The sequence below is a fragment of the Salvelinus alpinus genome, chromosome 2, assembly GCF_045679555.1.
Source record: "Salvelinus alpinus chromosome 2, SLU_Salpinus.1, whole genome shotgun sequence".
Classification (NCBI taxonomy): domain Eukaryota; kingdom Metazoa; phylum Chordata; class Actinopteri; order Salmoniformes; family Salmonidae; genus Salvelinus; species Salvelinus alpinus.
The window spans coordinates 27,907,146-27,930,427 of NC_092087.1; the positions used below are offsets into that span (position 1 = coordinate 27,907,146).

At 46.2% G+C, this 23,282-nt stretch overlaps 1 protein-coding gene across 2 annotated transcripts in view; it reads left to right on the top strand.

The window, feature by feature from the left end:
• The window catches only part of LOC139557679 (protein FAM107B-like), a 52,832-nt gene that overhangs the window by 14,337 nt on the left and 15,213 nt on the right, over nt 1–23,282 (top strand). Inside the window, exon 2 of one of the 2 annotated variants that reach the window (XM_071372773.1) lies at nt 4,151–4,226. In XM_071372773.1, the coding sequence (XP_071228874.1) occupies nt 4,151–4,226 (76 nt within the window). Of the gene's footprint in view, nt 1–4,150; nt 4,227–5,583; nt 5,745–23,282 lie in introns of those variants that run through there. The other variant, XM_071372780.1, reaches the window with a different exon arrangement.

Sequence of the window (23,282 nt, forward strand, 5' to 3'; positions counted from 1 at the left end):
GCAGAGAAGTATACCTGTTTCTCCACTAGGTGGCAGACTCAACTCAATCTGATCATGTAAGAATCTGAATCAGTAACATTGGTTGTATTGTGTGTTGTTATTGAGTGTGTGTGTGTGTGCATGTGCGTGCGTGCGTGTGTGTCTGTGTGTGTGTGTGTGTGTGTGTGTGTGTGTGTGTGTGTGTGTGTGTGTGTGTGTGTGTGTGTGTGTGTGTGTGTGTGTGTGTGTGTGTGTGTGTGTGTGTGTGTGTGTGTGTGTGTGTGTGTGTGTGTGTGTGTGTGTGTGTGTGTGTATCGTGCATGTTAAAGCCTGTTGCAGGAAAGGGAACGTTTTGTAGTTTACAAGGCCTCCCAGATCTGAGCGTTACATCTTTGAACCATCTGTAAAACATTGTGTCCTGCCTAAGTACATTACTTTTCCTTCCTGGAGGGTAGCTGGCATAGCGGAACATGGTTCATGTTGAGCTGTGATGACCTGTGGTGCAGAATCTGCCTTCCTGAGATTAAAGACAGGGGGAGGTGAGAGTGACTAATGTACTGGCCTGAGGTGGGCACTGTCCCTAAGAACTGATCTTGGATCCGCTTCATGGCGTGGTTCCCATCTTTGTTGTGCTGTGACCATCGAAGGCTGGGATTCAATCCGACCGGCAGTAGATCTGGGGCAGCAGGTAGCCTAGTGGATAGAGAGTTGGGCCAGTAACTGAAAGGTTGCTAGATCAAATCCCTGAGCTGATAAGGTAAAAATCTGTCGTTCTGCCCCTGAACAAGGCAGTTAACCCACTGTTCCTAGGCCGTCATTGTAAATAAGAATTTGTTCTTAACTGACTTGTCTAGTAAAATAAAAAAAATACAAATCTGCGTTACAGAGCACTTAGCATTTAACGGTAATTTCCAATTGAGCCGACATATGCAGCATTTAATGTGATTACAGTCTCCGTGAATATGGGAACATTGCTTATAGACTTATTTAGGAAAAGATAAGGACAGAGGGGGGCATGGAAAAGTGTATTTAGTAGCACAGACACATGCTGGTGACGGGCCCTTCAATAGTGTACAACATGGTCAGTGTTTCAGTTTGCCCACTGATTACTCCAGTTAGGATTTGGAAAAGCTATGTTAGTTCCTTGGTAAGTCAGGATCTACATGAGGTTTGTTTTGGGTTGCTAACTGGGTCTTTATTGACAGGGTCCTGACTGTTTTGTTTAATGAAAACTTGGGGTGGGATTCAAACCGATCGCGCTTTACACAACAATGCACTTTTTATGGTGAGTGAGCGTTCCTTTTCAATGTCTTACTACAGGTGTCAGGTTCTAAATGTGCAATTGGAGAGTATGTCAAGCCAACAATCTCTGGGGCAGTAGTTCCCTCTGTCTCATCTAATGGCAGTGTCCTGAATGCCACTGACAAGCTCTCTGCTTTTACTGCTCTTTCATCTCACTAGGAGAGCACTACGTTAAGGGGCTCATATGGCTCAGGGGGCCGAAAAACAAAAAAGGTTGGTGAAGTCTGTCGCCGAAATGTGTCTGTTTGCTCTGACCTCTGCTGCTAAAAAAACATATTGAAACTTAAAGAATATTTCAGTGAGTGTGGGTTTTACTTTCTCATTGGGGACAATAAAACATCAAAATCCCTTAGGTAGGGAACACAGTGTACTGTACTGAGGCAGTGTCAGCTACAAGACTTGATTTTGTAATTAGAGAAATATATATTTAAATGTATTTATTTATATCCATGGTTGAAATTACTCGTGTTGACACAGTGTCCAATATTCAAATATTCAGTAAGACTCTATTCAAAGGGATAATCCAAACATAATCATAACTTTGTGTAATTATCATGATATACTCACATTTTGTGTGGGTGCATGTGTGCGTGCATACATGTTTGCGTATGTGTAACTGAGTGCTTAACTGGGCCTGAGCGGGTCATCAGGCAATATCAAGGTTATGGTTAAGGTGCGGGTTCAAGTTAGAGTTAGTAGTTGGAAGGTGCATTGCTTGTGTACTTTTCTAGCAACCCTACTCTCCTGTCCAGGGCCTCTGCTAACAGCATGTGTCGCTTGGGTAACCTGACTACCCTGAGGGGTGAAACCAGAGCACCAGATCACCGGATCAGGGTCCAAATTGATTTGACAAAAAAAGGTCAAACCTCTTTGTCTCACCCCTTATTATAGGGTTAGAGGTATAGAATCACTTTCTGAGTCTGTTTAATAAAACATGAGGGAAATCAAACAGGACTCTGATTGGAAAGGTCAAATGACCACTGATGGTAATGAGACACTGGGCCAGGGAAAAACACAACACAACAAACACAATCTAAACCCAGGTCAGCCAGCCTGCACAGTAGGGACTAGGTTCAGTGCTTCCAGAACGTATTTAGACCAGGAATCCTCCAACTGGGATTTCTGGAAAGTTACCAGAATTGTGCAGCCCTACTGAGACCTGTTTGGATTTAATTGTCCACTTACAGAGGCAAGCCACGAACCTTGATACACTCCTGGGGCAGGAAAATGAAGAGGATAAAGTTATGGACACTCATAATCACTGGAGATCAATACGGAGCTTACTGTTCTTTATTCACACAGCTCATAGACGTTGTGAGGTGACTCATCAATGAGAGAGGGGTTTATGCAGTGTGGCTGTAAATATGGAGTTTTTATTCCCTCTAAGCTCATTTAAAACTTGACTCAAGTGTTATTAGAACAGGCTTTGCTTCTTATATCTTCTTAGTGCACCCCTGGTAATCATAATACTGCTTAGAGCAACTCTGTTGTACTTTAAAGCAACGAGAGAGAGCATGAATATTAGGAGCAATGTGTTGTAGAAAAAATCTATTATTTCCATTATTACTATTACATTTTACACAACATAAATGTATTCCATTTACCAATTTAAAAAACTAGTCTCTAGACATGATCATGACTGAAGCCTCTATTTTGATCATGTCAGAAAAAATAACATGCATAATAGTACATGATACAATCAACAGAGTTTAGGTATTTTCCATGTGAGGTCATGTATTATTCATGTTTGTTGCTGTTTGTCATATTTACAGAGCATTTTTAGAGTACATGAGGAACACCCTGTCCCAACACAGTGACAGAGACACATTTAGGAGAAAGAGATCATTCATTAAAACACTGCCCTCCCCAAACCTCCATTCCCCCAAACTCTCCATTTCCATGCACGACACAGAATTTACCCTATACCCCACCAGTGGATTAACAGAAATGCCCCCACCCCCAGTAATGCCAGGGAGGTAGGGGATGGGGGGGGACTCAAGACAGTAAGGGCCTTGTCACCAAACCAAGCCTGAGAAAGCCTCTCCTAGCAACCGTAGACGGCAACACAATATCCTTTCACACAGCCGAGAGGGCGTCCAAAAGGCCCTTTGAATGGAGCTCAGCTCACCCCTGTGAAGAGGCTGTGCTGCAAGGCTTCAGTATGGACAACCAGGCCTCTGGGGCCCTGTCAGAGAGAGAGGGATAAGGAGGATGGGAGGGGAGGGAGAGAGAGAGAGAGAGAGAGAGAGAGAGAGAGAGAGAGAGAGAGAGAGAGAGAGAGAGAGAGAGAGAGAGAGAGAGAGAGAGAGAGAGAGAGAGAGAGAGAGAGAGAGAGAGAGAGAGAGAGAGAGAGAGAGAGTGGGAGTGAGAGTGGGAGTGAGAGTGAGAGATAGGGAGAGAGAGAGAGAAAGAGAAAGAGAGAGGGAGGAGAAGGATGAATAGGAAGGGATGTGGGGAGCAGAAGGAAAAGGGGAGGAGCAGAAACAGAAGGGGTGTAGAGGTATGGGGAAGAGGAAGGATACATGTGAGGAGGAGAAGGGAGAGAGAAGGGAGGAGGAGGATGATGAGAGGAATGGATAGAAGTAAAAGGAGTAAGAGGAGTAGAAGTGAGAGAGATGGAGGAAGAATGGAAGGATGAGAGCCAGTTTAATGCCTGCTGTCACTGTGTGCCAGTGGCCTTTAGCTGTTTATAGCCCCCAGACCGGTAATGTCCATTTAAAATCAATGAGGAGACACTAATGACATCACAAGCATGCTGGGCGGATGTGAGAAATGGCAATGATCAGGGTCTGATGTATCGTCTGAACCCATCTCTATTTCTCTCCCATCCCACCCATCTCTCTCTATTCTTCTTTCCCTCTCTCTACAGAAGACGTATAACATCAACCAACAGCAGCAGCAGCAGCAGCAGTGTGTGAAAAACGGAAAGCACAGGAATGGCAGAGGTACGTCTGGCCCTCTCCGGTTACTGTCTCATGGAACAATAACATGCCTGGGAAGTAAAGCCAAGCAACTCTGAGTTACCATCTTGTGTTATCACTGCCTCTCATTGTACACAGCGGAGTAATGGACCTGGCCCTCCAATCACTGTGACCATACCTGCCAGCCAGGTAGAGGTACTTCCGCACACTTGGCACGTTTGGCTGTTCACGGGTCTGGTTACACTGTTTGTGTTATGTATGAAAATGTTTTTTAAAGGGCTCAAAGCATCCAGTAAGTACCTTAAGAGTCTTAAAAGAGTCTTACAATCTAGTGCCTGTGCTAACATGATAAACTCTGAGTACGTTGATTTTGTGAAATACAAGGGATTTCGTGGTACTCGACATAAACTAAAGTGTCCAACTTTGAGATCAACATGTCTTGGAGAGTTTTCATCAGAGTGCTGAAGAGGTTTACATTTCTTCCTAATCCCATGTCTTACTTTGTTGACAAATTTTGGATATTTTTTATCAAAAGTATTATTTATAACTAACAAATAAGTCAGTGAACACCTTGTCACTTAGTTATTTTCTATAGTGGTAAGTGAACCTCTCTTTGTCAGGAAAAAAATATCACATTGATACTGCCATCCCTCTGACTAATTGCAGGCTAGCTCATAATCTCTATCTAGCTAACACTGTATACATTCTACATCCCCTTAAAGCAGAGGCATTGGGAAAGTCATGTGTAGATGAACAGCCCAGTGTGCTCTCTCCCAGTACTGCCAGCCTGGCTACTGTACTACACTGCTGAGTATGAAAGCACCCAGATGACTTATGGTTAATATGAGCATTAGGAGAGAACTTAAGCCTTCTGCTAATCCTACCAGCTACAGACCACTGAGGATCAGAGAGAGGGAGAGAGAGAGGAGTGAGAGTGTGAGTGAGAGAGAGGGGATAGAGTGGAAGATTGAGAGAGAAATGAGAGGGAAGGAAGGAAAGAAAGAAAGAATGGAGGAGAGAACTAGAGAGATTGAGAGTAGTGGAGAGAGGGAAAGTGAGAGCATAGAGGAAAAGACAAAAAGACAAAAGAAAGAGAGGGAGAGAGAGAGAGAGTATCTAACAGCAGGCTAGAGACGGAGGGGAGAGGCAATAGATAGAGTAATACTATTAGAGAGAGAGAGAGAGAGAGAGAGAGAGAGAGAGAGAGAGAGAGAGAGAGAGAGAGAGAGAGAGAGAGAGAGAGAGAGAGAGAGAGAGAGAGAGAGAGAGAGAGAGAGAGGGGGGGGGGGGGGTGAGAGAGGGAGGGGCGGGCAGTGGAATGCCCGGGGGTCATGTGACTGTTTACTCTAGCCTGGGCAGAGAAGCATGCTTAAAGGAGTGCTGCAGCAGGACACACACAGATACACCCGGACACAGAGAGAGAGAGGGAGGGAGACAGACAGACAGACACCAAGAGAGGCATGGCACAGAGAGTCACCCACAGTCACAGCCTGTTTCCTTCTGGCCAGGCTGGGAGGACCAGGGATGTACTGGTCAAGTCAGGTAAGACCCATGCAGAGCTATGCTCCACTCTGTCACTATGACAGAACAGCAGGGCTGACACAGAGACTTCAGCAGAAGCCAGATTTTGCAGGACAGTGTTTTAGATGTTATAGGCTCTGTTTATTTATGGGAAAGGGAAATTGTGCAAGTAGAGATAAGGTAGTGAGATCTGTACAGTAAAACAACATGGTTTTGCGAGGATCCTGGAATGTATTACTGAGGTTAACAGGAGGGAACTTTGTAGATACTAGATGTTGTTATCTGTTACAATTGTCTCTACTTATGGGGGAGAAGGTATTTTAGACAAATTTAGGAGGGCTCATTGTTTGGGCCTGGAACAGACAAACATGAAGTGAAATGTACTGTACATGTATGTGTACTTGAGACACAGAGAGAGCATCAGATCAGTTTCATAGCAAAATCCACTGAGGACAGCTAGCTATGTCTATAACTTATGCATTGGTACAGCAGCACAGATTGTCATGTTAACAGTTTGGGAACGATGTGCTGGACACACCAGGCACAATGACTTCACATAGCAAGATTCATTCAGATAATGTAATTATAATGCTTAAGCAGGATTTTCTTGTTTCGTAGTCTTGAGTCTTGGGACATTACATGTTATTTGTGTAGAAGAGCCCTCTGTCCATCAATAGGACAATACAGGACCACTTACAGTTGAAGTCAGAAGTTTACATACACCTTAGCCAAATACATTTAAACTCAGTTTTTCACAATTCCTGACATTTAATCCTAGTAAAAAATCCCTGTCTTAGGTCAGTTAGGATCACCAATTTATTTAAGAATGTGAAATGTCAGAATAATAGTAGAGAGAATGATTTATTTCAGCTTTTATTTCTTTCATCATATTTCCACTGGGTCAGAAGTTTACATAAACTCAATTAGTATTTGGTAGCATTGCCTTTAAATTGTTTAATTTGGGTCAAACATTTCGGGTAGCCTCCCACAAGCTTCCCTCAATAAGTTAGGTGAATTTTGGCCCATTCCTCCTGACAGAGCTGGTGTAACTGATTCAAATTTGTTGTCTCCTTGCTCGCACACGCTTTTTCAGTTCCGCCGACAAATTTTCTATGGGATTGAGGTCAGGGCTTTGTGATGGACACTCCAATACCTTGACTTTGTTGTCCTTAAGCCATTTGCCACAACTTTGGAAGTATGCTTGGGGTCATTGTCCATTTGGAAGACCCATTTGTGAGCAAGCTTTAACTTCCTAACTGATGTCAGGGGTGGCAGGGTAGGCTAGTAGTTAGAGCATTAGACTAGTAACCGAAAGGTTGCAAGATCGAATGCCCGAGCTGACAAGGTAAAAATCTGTTGTTCTGCCCCTGAACAAGACAGTTAGCCCACTGTTCCTAGGCCATCATTGAAAATAAGAATTTGTTCTTAACTGAGTTGCCCAGTTAAATAAAGAAAAATGCCTTGATATGTTGCTTCAATATAGCCTCATGATGCCATCTATTTTGTGAAGTGCACCAGTCCCTCCTGCAGCAAAGCACCCCCACAACATGATGCTGCCACCCCCGTGCTTCACGGTTGGGATGGTGTTCTTTGGCTTGCAAGCCTCCCTCTTTCTCCTCCAAACATAACGATTGTCATTATGGCCAAACAGTTCTATTTTTGTTTCATTAGACCAGAGGACAATTCTCCAAAAAGTACGATCTTTGTCCCCATGTGCAGTTACAAACTGTAGTCTGGCTTTTTAATGGTGGTTTTGGAGCAGTGGCTTCTTCCTTGCTGAGCGGCCTTTCAGGTTATGTCGATATAGGACTCGTTTTACTGTGGATAAAGATACTTTTGTACCTGTTTCCTCCAGCATCTTCACAAGGTCCTTTGCTGTTGTTCTGGGATTGATTTGCACTTTCTGCACCAAAGTACATTCATCTCTAGGAGATAGAATGCGTCTCCTTCCTGAGCGGAATGACAGCTACGTGGTCCCATTGTGTTTATACTTGCGTACTATTGTTTGTACAGATAAACGTGGTACCTTCAGGCATTTGGAAATTGCTCCCAAGGATGAACCAGACTTGTGGAGGTCTACAATTTATTTTCTGCGATCTTGGCTGATTTCTTTTGATTTTACCATGATGTCAAGCAAAGAGGCACTGAGTTTGAAGGTATGCCTTGAAATACATCTACAGGTACACCTCCAATTGACTCAAATTATGTCAATTTGCCTATCAGAAGCTTCTAAAGCCATGATATTATTTTCTGGAATTTTCCAAGCTGTTTAAAGGCACAGTCAATTTAGTGTATGTAAACTTCTGACCCACTGTAATTGTGATACAGTGAATTATAAGTGAAATAATCTGTCTGGAAACAATTGTTGGAAAAAATACTTGTGTCATGCACGAAGTAGATGTCCTAACACACTTGTCAAAACTATAGTTTGTTAACAAGAAATTTGTGGAGTTGTTGAAAAACGATTTTTAATGACTCCAACCTAAGTGTATGTAAACTTCCGACTTCAACTGTATGTGCACTTTAAACTGATCAATGACAGCTCTGTTGTCATATGTCTCAAACTTATTGAGCCACATTTCGCAAATTATGTGTGTTCACTTGCAGTATCTGGATGTCTTGTTTATTTAAATAGTATAACACCGGGGTCACCTCTGTGGTATGGCTGAGTTGTGATCAAGTCAAATAAACTGTGCTGCCTGCCGGACTTGTTTGAACAGTTATTAGGGGATTGTGACTGACTGTCCTGAGTACAGAAACAGTAAAATACTGTACTTAAACAAGCACACAATGTACTGGGGTCCCTTATTCAAGCAGCATGTCTGTACTGTTCTGTATGTATAACGAAGTCATTCAATTCCATGAAGTTTACTGTATGTTCTGTATGATTCTGATGGCATGTCTGGTTAGTGGCCATACATGCGTCCTCGTTGGCTTCTGCTGTTATGTTAGACCCTTGCCTATTTTAATGATAATGACTTCATGGAGCCTCAGTCTGAATTTCATGGTGTGTCAACAATCTGTATTCACAGTGTATTCTGGGAAAACAACTCCCCCGCCCTGTCCCTTTGGAGACTGCGTGCTTTGGTCATTTTAGGGGCTAAGCCTGCGTTGCCACGACGACAACCAGTGTTCTGTTTGTATACAATCTGAGAACCCTTTCACTCTCAGATTTTTCCTCCCAAGGCGCATAGCGTCATAAAATGAGACAGGAATTAAATAATTTCCCTACCCATCTGCATCTACCTGTTGAAGTAACAGTGAAGAAAATATCACATAAAAAATGTGAATGTGCTTTGGCGAAAGTCAAAAGGAAATAGTTGGTTGACAGACCCAGCTATTTCACCATCATTTCCCATACTCATTTATAATCAAATAATGTGTAGCCTGCTTTGACTCCAATAACCACTTACTCAGAATATGCAAACAGAACCTAATAGTGACATTATAAAGCATTTCAAAGAACAAACAGCGACTCAAATGGCATATTACCGTAAAATGGTTTACTGCAAAGATTGTGGGATAATGAAGATTGAAAAGGCTCCTGTTTTTCTAGCCACTGTGTTGTAGCCTGAGCCTCATCCCCTGTCATAGACACCCAGGGGAAAATATGATTTGCCATACTCCTCCAGGGTTATAAGAGATCCATCTAAATGCATTGTGCCAATGTAACTGGATGATGGACTCAGTGCACAGAGATGTTACTAATTTACCCAGGGTGCATTGAGATGACATCTAGCATGTCCTAAATGTCAAATCAATACAACCACAGCCGGGATTATATGACTCAAGAACTACCAAATTATCGTACATGTCTGTCTCTTATGTGACTAGGGTTGCAAAGGGAGGGTATTTTACTGGAAATAAACTTTCTAAATTTACCAGTAAACTACCAGAAATGTGTAAATGTTCAAGGATTTTATGTAATCTATCACATCTAGTGGCCCTTTTGGGAACTTCAGATTTTTACAGTTGTTTGTAATTATCTTTGGTCCTCTAAGAAATAATTCAATAAGATTAGAAAAAAACTAATAGAATTACAAAACTGTAAAACATTATCCTAAGTATAAACCATGAACTTAGTGAATACCATTGGTATTTAATATGAGTCTTTCAGCATGAAATATAAAAAAATGTACACAATTTTATTTATTTTTGTAAGAACAGACGCTGGGAGACGAGAAGCAAGTACAGGGAGGGAACATTTAATAAATAACCAACATGAAACAAACAAGGACACATCTTGACGGGAAACATAATGACAATAATGCTGACACGGGGATCAAACTGAGGAACAGACAGATATAGGAGGGGCAAAGTAATGGAGTCCAGGTCAGTCCAAAGATGCGCTGGTGCGCGTAACGATGGTGACAGGTGTGTGTAATAATGGGCAGCCTAGTGCCCTCGAGCGCCAGGGAGGGGAGGAGGAGCAGGCGTGACAGTATCCCGCCCCTAGTGGCACCACCCTGGGTGAGCCTGATGGGCTTGCCGAGACATGAGAGTTGGCTGAGGCGTGGATGCCCGATGAGCCGGTTGAGGCGTGGGAACCCGATGAGTCGGCTGAGAGCCTGTGTGACTAAATAGTTAAAGATCATTACTATAGCTTCTGTCTTGAGCCAATGAGTTTAATTTAGTAAATGCCGGATCTCTATGGCAAGATGCATCATTCACTCAAGTTTAGTAAAAATCGGCCCAGCACTGTCTGAGATATCGCGTGTTACTAACAAAGAAATGGACGAACGAATGGACGGAGACAGATTTAAAAGTTATTCAAGTATGAATTACCAAATTTACGATAGATTGTCATCGATTTCTGTTAATTACCAAAATGACTGAAGAGTCCGGTAACATTGGTAAACTACAGGTAGCTTTGCAACTCTATATGTGACACTCTGCATGTCTGTCCTGATCTTTTGAGGGAGTCTTGTCTATTTTTATGAAGGATAAGCAAACATTCCACACAGAAGATTGTGGACTTACATTGCATAACAAATGATGCAACCGGCCTTCCTTTTTTGTTTGTTGCCAGCCTGGTCTCATAGACTAGTCGTAACATAGTAAATGTGAATCCGGGACCCTCAAATTAGTATGATATGTGATATGTGATATGATATGATATTCTTATCGGCAGACTCAGTAGCCTCGGTTTTTCTAATGACTGCCTTGCCTGGTTCACCAACTACTTTGCAGACAGAGTTCAGTGTGTCAAATCGGAGGGCATGTTGTCCGGTCCTCTGGCAGTCTCTATGGGGGTACCACAGGGTTCAATTCTCGGGCCGACTCTTTTCTCTGTATACATCAATGATGTTGCTCTTGCTGCGGGCAATTCCCTGATCCACCTCTACGCAGACGACACCATTCTATATACTTCCGGCCCTTCCTTGGACACTGTGCTATCTAACCTCCAAACGAGCTTCAATGCCATACAACACTCCTTCCGTGGCCTCCAACTGCTCTTAAACGCTAGTAAAACCAAATGCATGCTTTTCAACCGTTCGCTGCCTGCACCCGCACGCCCGACTAGCATCACCACCCTGGACGGTTCCGACCTAGAATATGTGGACATCTATAAGTACCTAGGTGTCTGGCTAGACTGCAAACTCTCCTTCCAGACTCATATCAAACATCTCCAATCCAAAATCAAATCAAGAATCGGCTTTCTATTCCGCAACAAAGCCTCCTTCACTCACGCCGCCAAACTTACCCTAGTAAAACTGACTATCCTACCGATCCTCGACTTCGGCGATGTCATCTACAAAATAGCTTCCAACACTCTACTCAGCAAACTGGATGCAGTTTATCACAGTGCCATTCGTTTTGTTACTAAAGCACCTTATACGACCCACCACTGCGACCTGTATGCCCTAGTCGGCTGGCCCTCGCTACATGTTCGTCGTCAGACCCACTGGCTCCAGGTCATCTACAAGGCTATGCTAGGTAAAGTGCCGCCTTATCTCAGTTCACTGGTCACGATGGCTACACCCACCCGCAGCACGCGCTCCAGCAGGTGTATCTCACTGATCATCCCTAAAGCTAAAACCTCATTTGGACGCCTTTCCTTCCAGTTCTCTGCTGCCTGCGACTGGAACGAATTGCAAAAATCTCTGAAGTTGGAGACTTTTATCTCCCTCAACAACTTTAAAAATCTGCTATCCGAGCAGCTAACCGATCGCTGCAGCTGTACATAGTCCATCTGTAAACTACCCACCCAATTTACCTACCTCACCCCCCATACTGCTTTTATTTATTTACTTTTCTGCTCTTTTGCACACCAGTATCTCTTCTTGCACATGATCATCTGATGATTTATCACTCCAGTGTTAATCTGCTAAATTGTAATTATTCGATTTATTGCCTACCTCATGCCTTTTGCACACATTGTATATAGATTCTCTTTTTTTCTACCATGTTATTGACTTGTTTATTGTTTACTCCATGTGTAACTCTGTGTTGTCTGTTCACACTGCTATGCTTTTTCTTGGCCAGGTCGCAGTTGCAAATGAGAACTTGTTCTCAACTAGCCTACCTGGTTAAATAAAGGTGAAATAAAAAAAATAAAATAAAAATAAATGTAACGTTTGGTATGGTTACATAAGAGAGATGGTTACTTAAGGCAAAAACTGAAGTTGGGTGAGAGTATAAAGCGAATGCCTAGCAACCCGAAGGTTGAGTTTTAATCTCATCACGGACAACGTTAGCATTGGTCAATAAAGAAGTGGTCAGATGACGCAGATGCTAATATACAGGACTGTTTTGCTAGCACAGACTGGAATATGTTACGGAATTCTTCCGATGGCATTGAGTACACCACATCAGTCACTGGCTTCATAAATAAGTGCATCGATGACGTCATCCCCACAGTGACTGTATGTACATACCCCAACCAGAAGCCATGGACTACAGGCAACATCCGCACCTAGCTAAAGGGTAGCGCTGTCGATTTCAAGGACCGCTCCTTGAAATCGACAGCGCTACCCTTTAGCTAGGGGCTAGGAGTTTGAAAGAAATCCCGCTACGCCCTCCGACAAACCATCAATACAGGATTAAGATTGATTCGTACTACACCGGCTCCAAATCTCGTCGGATGTGGCAGGGCAAGCAAACTATTACTGACTACAAAGAGAAGCACAGCCACGCACTGCCCAGTGACACAAGCCTACCAGACAAACTAAATTACTTCAATGCTCGCTTCGAGGCAAATAACACTGAAGCATGCATGAGAGCATCAGCTGTCCCAGACGACAGTGTGATCACACTCTCCATAAGCGATGTGAGTAAGACCTTTAAACAGGTCAACATTCACAAGGCCACAGGACCAGACGGATTACCAGGACGTGTACTCCGAGCATGCGCTGACCAACTTGCAAGTGTCTTCACTGACATTTTCAACCTGTCCGTGACTGAGTCTGTAATACCAACACGTTTCAAACAGACCAGCATAGTTCCTGTGCCCAAGAACACTAAGGTAACCTGCCTAAATGACTACCGAGCCGTAGGACTCACGTCTGTAGCCACAAAGTGCTTTGAAAGGCTGGTCATGGCTCACATCAACACCATTATCCCAGAAACCCTAGACCCAATTTCTATTGCACTCCACATTGCCCTTTCCCACCTGGACAAAAGGAACACCTATGTGAGAATGCTATTCATTGACTACAGCTCAGCGTTCAACACCATAGTGCCCTCAAAGCTCATCTCTAAGCTAAGGACCCTGGGACTAAACACCTCCCTCTGCAACTGGATCCTGGACTTCCTGACAGACCGCCCCCTGGTGGTAAGGGTAGATAATAACACATCTGCCATGCTGATCCTCAACACGGGGGCCCCTCAGGGGTGTGTGCTCAGTCCCCTCCTGTACTCCCTGTTCACTCATGACTGCGTGGCCAGGCACGACTCCAACACCATCATTAAGTTTGCAGATGACACAACAGTAGTAGGCCTGATCACCAACAACAATGAGACAGCCTATAGGGAGGAGGTCAGAGATCTGGCCATGTGCTGCCAGGATAACAACCGTTCCCTCAAAATGATCAAGACAAAGGAGGTGATTGTGGACTACAGGAAAAGGAGGACCGAGCATGCCCCCATTGTCATCAACAGGGCTGTAGTGGAGCAGGTTGAGAGCTTCAAGTTCCTTTGTATCCACATCACCAACAAACTATCATGGTCCAAACACACCAAGACAGTCATGAAGAGGCAAAGCCTATTTCAGGAGCCTTTTCAGGAGACTGAAAAGATTTGGCATGAGTCCTCAGATCCTCAAAAAGTTATACAGCTGCACCATCGAGAGCATCCTGACTGGTTGCATCATTGCCTGGTATGGCAACTGCTCGGCCTCCGAACGCAAGGCACTACAGAGGGTAGTGTGTACGGCCCAGTATTTCACTGGAGCCAAGCTTTGCTGCCATCCAGGACCTCTATACCAGGAGGTGTCAGAGGAAGGCTCTAAAAACTGTTAAAAACTCCAGCCAACCTAGTCGTAGACTGTTCTCTCTGCTACCACAATTCAAGCGGTACCGGAGCGCCACGTCAAGGTCCAAAAGGCTTAACAGAATCTACCCCCAAGCCATAAGACTCCTGAACAGCGATTCAAATTGCTACCCAATCTATTTGCATTGTCTCCCCCTTTTACGCTGCTGCTACTCTCTGTTAATTATCTATGTATAGTCACTTTAACTCTACCTACATGTACAGTACTGTTCAAAAGTTTGGGGTCACTTAGAAATGTCCTTGTTTTTGAAAGAATAGCACATTTATGGTCCATTAAAATAACATCAAATTGATCAGAAATACAGCGTAGACATTGTTAATGTTGTAAATGTATTTCTTTCTTTTTTTTATTTCACCTTTATTTAACCAGGTAGGCCAGGTGAGAACAAGTTCTCATTTACAACTGTGACCTGGCCAAGATAAAGCAAAGCAATGTGACAAAAACAACCACACAGAGTTACACATAAACAAACGTAGAGTCAATACCACAATAGAAAAATCAATGTACAGTGTGTGCAAATGTAGAAGATTAGGGAGGTAAGGCAATAAATAAGCCAAAGAGGCGAAATAATTACAATATAGCATTAACACTGGAGTGATAGATGTGCAGATGATGATGTGCAAGTAGTGAAACTGGTGTGCAAAAGAGCAAAAAGATAAATAACAATATGGGAATGAGGTAGTTGCGTGTGCTATTTACAGATTGGCTGTGTACCGGTACAGTACATACAAATCATTAAAATCCTGACGGAAAATATTTACACAAGAAGCAACCTAATATCACACAGTCAAACTCTCAGTAATTTAGTAAGTTCACCATTCTGCGATTCTCACGGTTAAACATCACACGGTGTTTCAACACAACGGCTTTTTATGTCATCATTTATGTCATCATCAGCTCTGACAGCTGATGCTTAAAGTTAGTGAGGGGGATATAAGTCTCCAGCTTCAGTGATTTTTGCAATTCGTTCCAGTCATTGGCAGCAGAGAACTGGAAGGAAAGGCGGTCAAACGTGGAGTTGGCTTTGGGGATGACCAGTGAAATATACCTGCTGGACCGCGTGCTACGGGTGGGTGTTGCTATGGTGACCAGTGAGCTGAGATAAGGTGGGGCTTTACCTAGCAAAGACTTGTAGATGACCAGGATCCAGTGGGTTTGACGACGAATATGTATGGATGGCCAGCCAACGAGAGTATACAGGTCGCAGTGGTGGGTAGCATATGGGGCTTTGGTGACAAAACGGATTGCACTGTGATAGACTACATCCAGTTTGCTGAGTAGAGTGTTGGAGGCAATATTTTGTAAATGACATCGCCAAAGACAAGGATCAGTAGGGTAGTCAGTTTTACGAGGGTATGTTTGGCAGTATGAGTGTAGGACGCTTTGTTGCGAAATAGGAAGCCAATTCTAGATGAAACTTTGGATTGAAGATGCTTAATGTGAATCTGGAAGGATAGTTTACAGTCTAACCAGACACCTAGGTATTTGTAGATGTCCACATATTCTAAGTCAGAACCGTCCAGAGTAGTGATGCTGGATGGGCGGGCAGGTGCTAGTAGCGATCGGTTGAAGAGCATGCATTTAGTTTTACTTGCATTTAAGAGCAGTTGGAGGCCATGGAAGGAGAGTTGTATGGCATTGAAGCTCATCTGGAGATTAGTTAACACGGTGTCCAAAGAAGGGCCAGATGTATACAGAAGGGTGTCGTCCGCGTAGAGGTGGATCAGAGAATCACTAGCAGCAAGAGCAACATTATTGATATATACAGAGAACAGAGTCGGCCTGAGAATTGAACCCTGTGGCACACCCATAGAGACTGCCAGAGGTTCGGACAACAAGCCATCCGATTTGACACACTGAACTCTATCTGAGAAGTAGTTGGTGAACCAGGCGAGGCAGTCATTTGAGAAACCACGGCTATTGAGTCTGCCAATAAGAATGCAGTGATTGACAGAGTCGAAAGCCTTGGAAAGGTCAATGAAGACGGCTGCACAGTACTGTCTTTTTTTGATGGCGGTTATGATATCATTTAGGACCCTGAGCGTGGCTGATGCGCACCCTTGACTAGCTCGGAAACCAGACTGCATTGTGGAGAAGGTACGGTGGGATTCGAAATGGTCGGTGATCTGTTTGTTAATTTGGCTTAAGAATATTTTAGAAAGTCAGAGCAGGATGGATATAGGTCTATAACAGTTTGAAGAGGGGGATGACAGCGGTAGCATTTCAATCTTTGGGGATCTCAGACGATATGAAAGAGAGGTTGAACAGGCTAGTAATAGGGGTTGCAACAATGTTGGCAGATAATTTTAGAAAGACAGGGTCCAGATTGTTTAGCCCAGCTAATTTGTAGGGATCCAGATTTTGCAGCTCTTTCAGAACATCAGCTGTCTGGATTTGGGTGAAGGAGAAGCGAGAGGGGCTTGGGCAAGTTGCTGCAGGGGGTACAGAGCTGTTGGCCGGGGTAGGGGTAGCCAAGTGGAAAGCATGGCCAGCCGTAGAAAAATGCTTATTGAAATTATCGATTATCATAGATTTATCGGTGGTGACAGTGTTTCCTAGCCTCAGTGCAGTGGGCAGCTGGGAGGAGGTGCTCTTATTCTCCATGAACTTTACAGTGTACCAAAACCTTTTGGAATTAGTGCTACAGGATGCAAATTTCTGTTTGAAAAAGCTAGCCTTAGCTTTCCTAACTGACTGTGTATATTGGTTCCTGACTTCCCTGAAAAGTTGCATATCACAGGGGCTATTCGATGCTAATGCAGAATGCCACAGGATGTTTTTGTGCTGGTCAAGGGCAGTCAAGTCTGGGGTGAACCAAGGGCTATATCTGTTCTTAGTTCTACGTTTTTTGAATGGGGCATGCTTATTTATGATGGTGAGGAAAGCACTTTTAAAGAGCAACCAGGTATCCTCTACTGACGGGATGAGGTCAATATCCTTCCAGGATACCCGGGCCAGGTCGATTAGAAAGGCCTGCTCGCTGAAGTGTTTTAATTTGTGTGAGATTGAGGGCATCTAGCTTAGATTGTAGGACAGCCGGGGTGTTAAGCATATCCCAGTTTAGGTCACCTAACAGTACGAACTGATAAATGACTATTGTAGCTGAAAACAGCAGATTTTTTATGGAATGTCTACATAGGCATACAGAGGCCCATTATCAACAACCATCACTCCTGTGTTCCAATGGTATATTGTGTTAGCTAATCCAAATTTATAATTTTAAAAGGCTAAAAGGCTAACCCTTTTGCAATTATGTTAGCACAGCTGAAAACTATTGTCCTGATTAAAGAAGCAATAAAACTGGCCTTCTTTAGACTAGTTGAGTACTTTCTTCTGAAACTCGTCAGTCTATTCTTGTTCTGATAAATGATGGCTACTCCATGCGAGAAATTGCCAAGAAAGTCCTCAACTGGCAGCTTCATTAAATTGTACCCGCAAAACACCAGTCTCAACGTCAACAGTGAAGAGGCGACTCCGGGATGCTGGCCTTCTAGGCAGAGTTCCTCTGTCCAGTATCTGTGTTCTTTTGCCCATCTTTATCTTTTCTTTTTATTGGCCAGTCTGAGATATGTCTTTTTCTTTGCAACTCTGCCTAGAAGGCCTGCATCCCGGAGTCGCCTCTTCACTGTTGACGTTGAGACTGGTGTTCTGCGGGTACTATTTAATGAAGCTGCCAGTTGAGGACTTGTGAGGCGTCTGTTTCTTAAACTAGACAGTTGTGCATTGGGGCCTCCCACTCCTCTTTCTTTTCTGGTTAGAGCCGGTTTGCGCTGTTCTGTGAAGGGAGTAGTACACAGCGTTGCACGAGATCTTCAGTTTCTTGGTAATTTCTCGCATGGAATAGCCTTATTTTCTCAGAACAAGAATAGACTAACAAAAAAGTGCTTTGTTTCTGGCCATTTTTAGCCTGTAATCGAACCCACAAATTCTGATGCTCCAGATACTCGACTCATCTAAAGAAGGCCAGTTTTATTGCTTCTTTAATCAGGACAACAGTTTTCAGCTGTGCTAACATAATTGCAAAAGGGTTTTCTAATGATCAATTAGCCTTTTAAAATGATAAACTTGGCTTAGCTAACACAACGTGCCATTGGAACACAGGAGTAATGGTTGCTGATTATGGACCTCTGTACGCCTATGTAGGTATTCCATAACAAATCAGCCGTTTCCAGCAACAATAGTAATTTACAACATTAACAATGTCTACACTGTATTTCTTATCAATTTGATGTCATTTCTATGGACAAAAAAATAGCTTTTCTTTCAGAAACAAGGACATTTCTAAGTGACCCCAAACTTTGAACGGTAGTGTACATATTGTAACGACCCGGTATTGTGTTCTGTGTTTGTGGGTGTGTTATGGTTCTCATGGCTACTAGCAGGGGTTAAATATGTCAGGACAGATGGAAAGGTTGGGGGGGTATGATGGGTAATACCGCGGGATTTGGAAATGCATAAATAGGGATTACTGTCTCATTGTTCTCTCTCTTCTGTTCGTGCCTTGATCTGTTCCTATGAGAGTGACTCTTGACCCGACAGGGTAACATTGTGTACGTTCGGCATTTAGCGGCGTGGGTTGTGGCCGGAACAATAGCCCAGTTTATGAATAAACCTGTGTTCTGACCTGCACACCTAGAGTCCGTCTCTTTTCCCTTTATGACCCAGCCGGGTCATTACATTGGTGTCAGAAGTGCTTTCGAACTACGGGATCGTGACTAGGCGAGTTAGCTGTTCAGTATAGGCCGGGTTGGCTTTAGCGTGACTCGCATCTACGGTCATGTCGCTTGGGGCGAGGCGGAAAATTAAGGAAGAGTCGGACAAAGTGTCCGTTGTGGGCTCGGGGGTACCCGGTCGGGAGGGTCAGGCGGCGACTGCCGTAGGGAAGCTGGAGAGCCACATGGCGGGAGTTAAATTGTCAGTCAGCAAGATGGCAGAACTGGCGGGTTTTCCTTCACACCGCTCGAGAGCTGACGTCACGGCGACGGGGATATCGACGTCACCGGGTGCGGAAATGGCTGGGCCTGCTAAGGTAAACAGAGATGGCGGCGACCTATTGCCATTAGCCACGGTAGCGGCTAAACTACCAAAGTTCAATGGACAAGGTAAATGGGAAGTTTTTTTCACTCAATTCGAGTTGTTGGCTAGAGCCGGGAGGTGGTCTGACGAGACGAAAGCGTTACAGCTTGCCCTGAGCCTGGCAGAGGAGGCGTCGGAATGCCTGCTAACGCTAGCCCCGGACGAAAGGGACGACTATGGTGCGCTAGTGGAGGCATTGGGGGGCCGTTTCGGCAGCGACGCGCAGCCCAACATGCTGCGGATTGAACTGTGTAACAAAATGAGACTTCAGGGGGAATCATTAAAGGCGTTGGCAAGTGGTATTCTGAGCCTGACCAGGCGGGCTTATGCAACTATGCCGATTGGGGTGCAAGACGAGCTGGCACGGGACAGTTTTATTAGAGCGCTCTCTTCCACCGAACTGGGTAAGCATGTTCAGATGGCGGACCCACCATCTCTGCGGGCTGCAGTGGAGATAGCCAGGAAGAGGGAGCTGATCTGGGGTGAGGGAGTGAGAGTGGAAGTCGCCAGTCAACCAGAGGTGAGAGCAGCGGTGGCTGGGGTGCCAGGGGTCACAAAACCGGAGTGGGTTGACGAGTTGGGCGGGCTAGTCAAGACTGCTTCGCTTGTCATGGAGAGGGGCTCCAGGCAACGTCGCAGTGTCAGCTCAGCTCCTATTGTCTGCTGGGGTTGTGGCCAGCCTGGCCACATTCAGCGAGAGTGTGACAGATTCCCCCGTCACCAGGGAAACGACAGCGGGTTCGCGCGCAGGGGGCTGCGTGGGCCCACCCCCCCGCCCCCGAACCCACTGTAAGCAAAGAAGGTACCCAGCAGCGCAGACAAGAGGGTGGGGACCTGCTCCCCCAGGGTGTAGCTGCCGCCGGGTTTCCTAGTCCTGTAGTTGTGGTGGGACGTACCACCGTTGGGGACTTCTGCAATGTCATCGTCAAGGTAGAGGGGGTGGAATGTTTGGCCCTGGTCGACACGGGCTCTACAGTAACCCTGGTGAGACCAGACATACTACCTGTTGGGGTGCGGGTGGAGCCGACCCTTGTCCAGCTACGGACTGTCACGGGGGAGCTAGCCCCCATGTTAGGGAAGTGTCAGCTATCTGTGACCGTGGGGGGGAGAACTGTGGGGTGTCCGGTGTGGGTAGCAGCGGTGCAGGACCCCTGTATACTGGGAATGGACTTTTTGAAAAACTGTGGGGCTCAGTTGGACTTAGCGTCGGGCACTTTGAGGCTGTCGGGGGGGCCCACAGTGGGAATGTCGCCTTCGGGAGGGCCAGCAGGGGGCAGGGCTGTCCCTCCGTCTTCCTCCAAGCTTGCAGAGACTCCACCGGTCATCCCGGCTGCTCCCTTGGTCGTTGTGCCATCCCAGCAGCTGTCTCCGGCGGCGACGGCCTTCACTCCCCATCATGGTGCAAGCACAGGCAGCCCAGTAGCCCAAAATACACTGGTTCCTTCACCCCATCAGCCCGACGGGGGGAAGGAGGAAGCTATCGACGCCGTCGAGGCTGTGTGGCTGAAGAACTGTCAGGGTCTGGATGAGGGACAACAGAGACAGTTAAAGCAGCTGCTGTTGGACTTTAAAGATAGCTTCGCTTGGGGGGAAGATGAGGTAGGACAAACGCACCTAGTCCAGCACGAAATAGACACTGGGGACGCCCGACCCATTAAAATTCGGCCCCGTCGTATTCCCCTTGCCAGGAGGGAAGCAGCAGACACAGCTATTGTAGACATGTTGCGGGCTGATTTCATTGAGCCATCAGATAGCCCATGGTCCGCGCCGGTCGTCATGGTGCCTAAGAAAGGGGGTAAACTTAGGTTTTGTGTTGACTACAGGGGCCTAAATTCTGTCACCACCAAAGACTCTTATCCCCTACCGAGGATTGATGAGTCGCTAGACCACGTGAGAGGGTCCTCGTGGTTCTCCTCCCTTGATCTGCGCAGTGGCTACTGGCAGGTGCCCCTCTCGCCAGGGGCACGTGAAAAAACGGCCTTCTCCACGGATAGGGGCCATTGGCAGTTCAAGGTGCTGTGCTTCGGGCTCTGTAATGCTCCTGCCACCTTTGAGAGGCTCATGGACAGAGTGCTGGCGGGGGTTCCGAGAGACGAGTGTGTTGTGTACCTAGACGACATATTGGTGCACGGCACATCGTTTGAGGGGGCACTGGGGGCAATTAGGCGAGTGTTGGAGAGGATCTCGGGGGCGGGGCTAAAATTACACCCGGGAAAGTGCCATTTCATGCAAAGGGAGGTGGCGTTCCTGGGGCATCAGCTGGGTGGTGAGGGCATCAGCACGATGCCAGACAAAGTAGAGGCTGTGAGGGGGTGGCCAGTTCCAGGGGGGAAAAAAGAGGTTAAGAGCTTCCTGGGGCTGGCATCCTACTATCGTAGGTTTGTGAAGGGGTTTGCGGGGGTAGCGGCTCCTTTGAACCACCTTCTCAAGGAGGACACTGTTTTTCAGTGGACCGAAGAGCACCAGCGGGCGTTTGAGGCCCTCAAACGTGCCCTGATGGAGGCCCCTGTCCTGGCCTCACCAGACCCGAACCGTCCGTTCATCCTGGACACCGACGCAAGCAATGAGGGTTTGGGGGCTGTGCTGGCTCAGCGTGGCCCTGATGGGGAACACGTAGTAGCTTATTACAGCAGAACTTTTGATAAGGCTGAAAAACGCTACTGCGTGACAAGGAGAGAGCTTTTGGCTGTCGTGGCAGCAGTACGCCATTTCAAGTACTACCTGGGGGGCCTGCCGTTTGTGGTCCGGACGGATCACTCCGCCCTGCAGTGGCTTCTCTCCTTCAAGGAGCCAGAGGGTCAGATTGCCCGCTGGCTGGAGGAGCTGCAACCCTACGACTTCCAGGTGGAGCACAGAGCCGGCCTTCGCCACAGCAATGCAGACGCCTTGTCCCGCCGCCCGTGTGCTGAGGATGGCTGTGGGTACTGCGCCAAACGGGTGGAGCGAGAGAGAGAACTGTGCAGGGAGGAGGGAGTCACCGCCACGGTGAGTCAGCTGAGTGTGACAGAGTGCCGGGAGCTTGAGGCTGTGGACGTTGGGGAGTGGAGGCGTCGCCAGGAGGAGGACGCAGAGCTGCGTCCTGTGCTGCGGTGGGTGGAAGAGAGAAGACGACCGCCGTGGGGGGAAGTAGCCCCTCTATCACCAGTCACCAAAGGACTGTGGGCTAAATTCACAGTCCTTAGAGTGGCTGAGGGAGTGCTCCAGAGGGGGTGGAAAAAGCCAGCGACTGGAGAAATTACGTGGCAGGTAGTGGTGCCCAAAAGGCTGCAGGGGAGCGTGTTACAGCAGCTTCATGGGGGAGTAGGCGCAGGGCATTTTGGGGTCTCCAAAACGTTAAAGCGCATGCGTAAAGGCTTCTATTGGGCAAGGCACAGGAGGGATGTTGAGGACTTTTGTAGGCAGTGCGACGAGTGTGCTGCTAAAAAAGGACCTCCAGGTCAGTCACACGCCCTCCTACAACAATTCCCAGTAGGGGAGCCCATGGAGAGACTGGGGGTAGACATAGTAGGGCCGTTTCCAACCACAGACAGCGGTAACAGGTGGATTCTAACCGCCATGGACTACTTCACCAAGTGGCCGGAGGCTTACGCTCTCCCAGACCAGGAGGCGGGGACAATAGCTGATGCGTTGGTGGGGGGAATAATCAGTCGGTTTGGGGTGCCACAGTCTATTCACAGCGACCAGGGAAGAAACTTCGAGTCACGGGTGTTCTCAGAGTTGTGTAGACGGTTAGGCGCGGAGAAGACGCGCACTACTCCGCTTCACCCGCAGAGTGATGGGCTGGTGGAAAGATTTAACAGAACATTAGCACAGCAGCTGGCCATCGTTACCTCAAAACACCAGAGAGATTGGGACACCCACTTACCGTTTATTCTTATGGCGTGTAGGTCGGCTGTTCAAGAATCGACTGCGTGCTCCCCAGCACTACTAATGTTAGGTCGTGAGTTGCGCACCCCAGCCGAACTGACGTTTGGCCACCCTCCTGATAATGA